At 43.4% G+C, this 6,967-nt stretch overlaps 1 protein-coding gene across 1 annotated transcript in view; it reads left to right on the forward strand.

Moving 5' to 3' along the window:
• The window catches only part of LOC102850610 (60S ribosomal protein L31-like), a 10,790-nt gene extending 6,459 nt beyond the window's left edge, over window positions 1-4,331 (forward strand). The window contains exon 2 of the mRNA XM_006893060.1: window positions 3,942-4,331. Within this exon, the coding sequence (XP_006893122.1) occupies window positions 3,942-4,331 (390 nt within the window). The remainder of the gene's footprint in view (window positions 1-3,941) is intronic.
• The last annotated feature ends 2,636 nt before the right edge of the window (window positions 4,332-6,967 follow it).

Genomic DNA, 6,967 nt, shown 5'->3' on the forward strand with positions numbered 1-6,967 from the left:
AGAATCTTTGTCTTCTTGACATTAAGCCTCAATCCATACTGAAGGCTGCAGTCCTTGACCTAGAATCTATTAATTCTTTTTTGTCCCTCAAGGTAAAATTAGTCTGAGTTTTGTTTGGTATAAGAAATTTTCAAAATTGTATTCTGTTACTTTTGAGTATTATGTGATTCTGAGTCCTAGTTAAATGTTCTGTGAATGCATATGTGTAAGTATAAACAGAATTGTTTGTGTGAGTGTGTACCAGAATTCAAGCTGGATTCAGAAGAAGCCGTGGCACTAGAGGTATCGTTGCTAATGTCACATGGATCTTGGCTGAAAGCAGAAAATGTAAGACAGATGTTTACTTGTGTTTTATTGGTTATGCTAAGGCATTTGACTTTGTGGATCATAATAAATAATAGCTAACATTGAGAAGAGTGGGAATCCCGAAACACTCAATTGTGCTCATGAAAAACCTATATAGGAAAAAAAGAAAAACCTATATAGAGAGACAAAGAAGGAGTTGTTCAAATGAAACAAGAAAACGCCGGACCGTTTAAAGTCAGGAAAGTGTGTGTCAGGGTTGTATTCTTTCTCCATATCTATTCAATCTTTATGTTAAGCAAATAATTCAAGACACTGGAATATGTGAAGAAGAACGTGGCCTCAGAGTTGAAGGAAGACTCATCAATAGCCTATGTTATGCAGATTGCACAGCCTGGCTTGCAAAAGTAGACGTGAAGCACTTACAGAAGAAAACCAAAGACGTTACTATGGATCCCATCTCAATATCAAGAAGACAAAAATCCTCACAATATGCAACATCATGATGACTGGAGAAAAGACTGAAGTTCTCAAGGATTTCATTTGAGATAATCATCTTACCCCAGCAACAATAGCAAAGTTCAACAGAGCAGTAAACGATAAATGCTAGTGACGTTTTGGAGAGGTTGGAATCCTTATTCATGGTTGTTGGTAGTGAAAATTGGTGCAATCACTATAAAAGGCAGTTTCTAAAAAAGTTAGAAATAGAAATACCACTTGACTTAGCAATGCCATTACTAGGAGCATACCCTAAAGAAACCAGAATTGCCATTCAAACAGATATATATATGCACATTCCAGCAAAGAGATAGAAGCAACCCAAATGCCCATCAAAAACTGAATGGATAGAAAAACTATGGTGTATCTGTACACCAGTGCTCGTAGCCGCATTATTCACAATAACAAGAACATGGAAACAGCCCACATGTCCAACTCCACTGAACAAATTGAGAAATTGTGGTACATTCACGTGATGGAATACTAGACAGCATTCAGGAGCAATGGTTTTGAAAAATACTACATAACTTGGGAGAGACTGGAGAGTATTTTGTTGAGTGAACTAACTCAGTCTCATAAGGACAAATACTGCATAAGACCATTATTGTAGAAATATAAGGAGAACTAGTAAAACATGAATGAGAACCCAAGGGAGTGGAATCAGAAGGATGAGGATAGGCAGGGGGGAAATCATAGGGTCACACAATTTGATGGGTGGAGGGAGGAGGGGCAAAGGGAATAAGATGATCCAGCAGGAGTCTGGAAAGGCAAGATAATTGTGGGCATAATTCAATGGTGATCGATTTTATAAAACATAATGAATGGGAACAATTGTATGAAACATAATTTGAATAAAAGATGCTGTGAAAGACAATGTAAAAAAAAAACCAAAAAAACCTATGGTATATTGTACAATGGAATACTACGCAGCATTGAAAAACAATGAACTCCTAAAACATTACACAACGTGGATGACCCTGGAGGACATTATGCTGAGTGAAATATCTCAGTCAAAAAGGACAAATACTACATAGCACCACTGTTATAAAGCAGATCTGATATGGGATGGGTTGGGAAGAGAATAGGATAAAAGCAGATAGATAATGAACATTGCATTGTAACAGATGAAGGAAAGAATTGTTTAAAGTATGATTAGGCATTATACATACAACAAAAGCACATTGTACATTGCAAAGAGGACTGGGGGGATAGGGAGGGAGGTAATTGTGCAACAATGAATGAATCTTTTTTTTTAAGTGAACTGGGGAAGGGGGACAGGAGAGAGAAGGGGTAAAATGTGCAACAATGAATGAACTAAATTCTAATTTTTTGGTAAATTTTCATTAAAAATCACGATTTAAAAAATTTTCTTTTAAAAAAATGGCTAGTAGATTCCAACCTCCAATCTTTCAGTTGGCAGTCTGACACAGTGCACATGACCTTTGCTCGTGTTCCTTGAAACACTTATTGATCAATTCAGGTGAATATGTGCTAACATGCTGTTCTTTTTTAAAATTTTTTATTATTATGTGTGTGTGTGTGTGTGTGTGTGTGTGTGTGTACCGTCAAATCTGATCTGACTGGTACAGGAGGAGATTGTCCCTCCTTTCCCAGCAGAGCATCTGGTGGATTTGAACCATGTGCCTCTGGGATTGCAGTGCAGCTTCTTGCCACTAGGCCACCAGAGCTCCCCTAACGTGCTGTTCTGCACACATGTGTTCTTTCATTCAGTCTTGGTTCTGGGCTGGGCCCGAGTTCCTGACCTGGTAGAGAAGAGATAAGGAAGCAGACACACGGCACTACTTGGAAGGAATTAAGTCTTGACCAGAGAAGGAAGGTGATGCTTAGGGCTGGGGTGGCCCAGGGTGACCTGCAGAGAAGGTCATCCGGGTGGATGATGTGGTTACGTGCCGTTGAGCCGTAACTGACTCATAGCTGACCCTCCAGCAAGTCTGCAGAGGCTCCTGTGTGACTCACCCAGGAGAAGACTGGCCATCTTTCACTCAAGGAAAAGCTGGTCCTCTAAAACCGCCCGTCTTTGGCTTGGGAGCGCAATCCTTACCCCCGGGCCACCAGAGCTCACCTGTGGCTGACAGGGTGAACAAAATTGATGTCCTTAGCCCAGCCGCCAGGGACTTGTGTGGAATTTTCCCAGGAAGTGTGACTGCATGGGATACGTGTTATTCTAAGAACCCTTCAGGGTTGCTTCTTCCCTGGGAGCAGTCTTTTAACCTTCACTCCTTTATCATCTAGGAAAACGGTGTGTCTGTGCAGGTGATGTGAGGACAGGGCAGGGTAAAAATTTCCCAAGCCTTCTTGGCGATATAAGTCCACATTCCTCCAGAGAGAAGAATCCCATTGCCTCTTGCTTCAAGGGGATTCTGCAGGATCAGGGAAGTGGCTGTGGCTCCTCTGAGTGGAGTGGGCCCCGCCCAGGGGCCACAGGGAGAAGCTGAACCCAGTGGCTTGAGGAGTAGACATAGGTGCTGGGGAGAGAAAGGGCTTAGAGGGTCAGACACCCTTCTCTAAGGCAACTGCTGAGAGCTGACCTAGCAAGGTGGATTCAAGTGGTCCATTCACGGGCTCTGGCCTCGGGATCTTGGCTCTGTGTTGGGAGCAGTTTGCCAGATCTTAGCTCTGTTCAAGGGTGTGTGTGTGTGTGTGTGTGTGTGTGTGTGTGTGTGTGTGTGTGTTCCTGGGACTTCTTGAGATTAGGGTCTCAAACCTGGGTGGGTGGCCTCAGGTATGTTAGGGGCAGACGAGGTGGTCTCTGAGGGCCCGCTCCCAGGATTCCTCGGCTCTGCAGTCTTCTTTGACACACCTCCACCCTCTCTGCACAAGCTCTCCTCTAACTCCTCACCTGCGAACTCTCATCCCCTCTTTCTGCTCTAGGATCCACACCCATCAGACCAGCCTGAGCCAAGTGTCATTTAAGGAGCTATTTTACTTTCTGGAAAGGAGCTAATAATTACATTCCAGGCACTTGTTTAATTATTATAAAAACTCTTATGAGGGAGGCATTTAAAAAGTGCAAAAAATGAATGAATGGAAATCCAAAATCTCTGTAAATGTTCATGAAAATTAATAAAATAAAACTTTTTTTTTAAGTGAAAAGAAAAACTGGCCCTTTTCCTTTCCAGCCTGGTCCCTGCACTACGGCCCCCGCAAAGAAGGGTGGTGAGAAGAAAGGCCATTCTGCCATCAACGACGTGGAGACCAGAGAGTCCACCACCAACATTCACACGCGCATCCCTGGAGTGGGATTTAAGAAGCGGGCTCCTCGGGCACTGAAGAGGATCTGGAAATTTGCCGTGAAGGAGATGGGAACACCAGATGTTCGCAGCAACCCCAGGCTTAGCAAAGCTGTCGGGGCCAAAGGAATAAGGACTGTCCCAAACCGCATCCATGCACGGTTGTCTAGAAAACGTAATGACGATGAAGATTCTCCAAACAAGCTGTGTACACTGGTTACCTATGGACCTGTCACCACTTTCAAAACTCTACAGACTGTCAATGAGGATGAAAACTAATAGCTGATTGTCAAATAAAGTTATAAAACTGTGAAAAAAACTAAGAATCCGAGAAGCCAAGGGTCATCCAGCTATTATGAATGACTCCACCTGTGTTTGTCTATTCTACATGTATATTTAAAATACTCTAAATGTATACTCTATACTCTATATATTCTATATACTCTATATACTACCATCCCCAGGTGGAGGGTGGCAGTAGGGAGGGAGATAAGCTCAACTTTGAACCGTCATAATGCTGAGACATAAATACAGGGAGCTGATGGAGAAATTCTAGGCCAAAGTGAAGGCAACAGGAAACAGAAAGAAAGAAAACCATACCGTCTGTCCCGTGAACAGCAGCTTCTTGGAACTGGGCTCTAAAAGTCTTTCATTTTTACTGACTGAAAAAAGCCCCGGAGGAGGGGGTTACTCTTGTGATTTTATCAATGTCACAAACAAGCCTGTTCCCTGATAAGAACCAGGAAACACGTAGTAATGTGAGGATTCCAGGGAGCATGGGAGCTGGAGGACCGTACCTATCCCAGGCCGCCTGAGGTGGTGTGTCCGCCAGGGCTTCAGCGAGACCCCTGCCCTACTGGGCACCAGGCAGGGTCACTCCCTTCCAGGTTCAGAACCGCGATTGCACAACTCTGGTGCAACTGTTTCATCCTGAAATCAGAAAGGGACACATTAAAAGCCTGCCCAGAGGTGTTTGCAAGGACACTGGCAAACACAAAGTAAGACACCTCTCACCCACCACAAAAGAATGCAGGCATTATCAAAGAATATTATATGTAAGTAGAATTTTGCTAAAGATTTTTTCAAATGCAGCTAGAATAGTACATAGACAGGGAACTTTCAGAAATTCAAGCTGGACTCAGAAAAAGGTGTGGCATAACCGATATCACTGCTGATGTCAAATGCATCACGGTTGAAAGCAAAGAACACCAGAAAGAAGTTTATTTATATTTTATAGACTGTGTACACAAATGCATTTCACTGTATGGCTTATAACAAATTATGGATAGCATTGGTGAGAATGGGAATCCCCAAACACCTAATTGTCCTGAAGAGAATCCTATGCCTAGACCAAAATACCTGTGCAAGCAGGAACAGGGAACAAACGGTTTACAATCAGGAAGGGTGCGCATCACAGAGGTATCCTTTCTCCATACTTACTCAATCTGCACCCTGAGCAAATAATTCTAGAAGATAGATTTGAGAAGAATGTGGCATCAGGACAAGTGGAAGATTCATCAACAGCCTGTGTACTGAGTCTCCAGGTAAGTTCGAGATCACTTCCAAACATAGGAATGTGGCCCCCAAAATAGGCTGAAGATGAAATGTATTCAACATCATACTCGGCTCACGGTAAATGAATTCTGATGGTATCAGCAATGGGAATGGACATCACAAAGCCAAAGAAGGTATAGGAGCTCAATGTCAAGTATACCAAGTTCTCATTCCTCTCCTTCCTTCTGCCATTATCTCTTCACCTCCCACTGAATGCACAGCCCATTACCTTGTTGGCTTAGTGGTAAGGAATTGTGCTACCAACCCAAAGGTATATTGTTTAAACCCATCAGCCGCTCTGCAGGAGAAAGATGGACATTCTCCCTTGCCATTTACTGCCTCTGGAAACCCGATGGAGAATCAGCTGACTCAATTCTGACTGGACCTTACTACACAACAGTAAGGCAAGTACCTCAAGTCCACTCTCCTGTTTTATAAGAGATCAGGGAGGCCCATAAAGGTGGGACGGATTGTCCTGGGTCGTGATATAAATGGGTGAGAGTGGAGATAAAGTGGAGAGAGTGTAGGTTTACTCTGCATCTTGCTGTCGCTTCGCTGTCTGGTACAACTAATCACACCAGGAGTTAAGTATAGATTACTTCGGGCAGGGCTATCAAGAACTAAATTGCCATGAGGGGTTTTCTCCTCCTCCTTGGGTGAAAAAAAAGACAGAGGGAGCCTCGAAAGTTAGAATGGAAGGCGATCCTAAATTAAACAGCCAAGTCGTGATCTAAAATAAGAGTCAAATACTACCCCCCCCATTCATTCCATGTAAAGCTGTTGATTGCAAGGAGAGGCGAGGCCAGCAGGTGGCAGCACTGGAGGAGCAGCATGCAATCCAGATGCGGGAATTTGCAAACAAGATGCAAAGGATTGCCTGGTACCCATGAACTGAAGCATCTGTCAGCAATGTACTGAGCCACCAGGACGCCTTCCTGCTCACCAACGCACGTGTAACTGAGATGAGCATGAAAGAGACGCCATAAAACAACCGTGACATACCATCTTACCCCAGTCAGAACTGCAAAATTTAACAGAACAGCAAGCAACAAATGCTGGCGAGGTTGTGGACAAACTGGAACCCTTATTCACTCTAGGTGGGAGTGTAAAATGGTGCAACCACTATGAAAGGCGGTATGGCGCTTTCTCAAAAAGTTGCAAATAGAGATACCATTCGACCCAGCAAATCCACTACTGGGAATATACCCCAAAGAGACCATAACTGACATCCAAGCAGATATATACACACCCATGTATACTGCGGCTTTGTCCACTATAGCAAGGAGTTGGAAACAACCTAAGTGCCCATCAACAAGTGAATGCATAGAGAAGCTGTGGTATATTCACACAATGGAATACTA

The sequence above is a fragment of the Elephantulus edwardii genome, unplaced genomic scaffold (genome assembly GCF_000299155.1).
Source record: "Elephantulus edwardii isolate Elephantulus edwardi_28Jun2011 unplaced genomic scaffold, EleEdw1.0 scaffold00121, whole genome shotgun sequence".
Taxonomy (NCBI): Eukaryota; Metazoa; Chordata; class Mammalia; order Macroscelidea; family Macroscelididae; genus Elephantulus; species Elephantulus edwardii.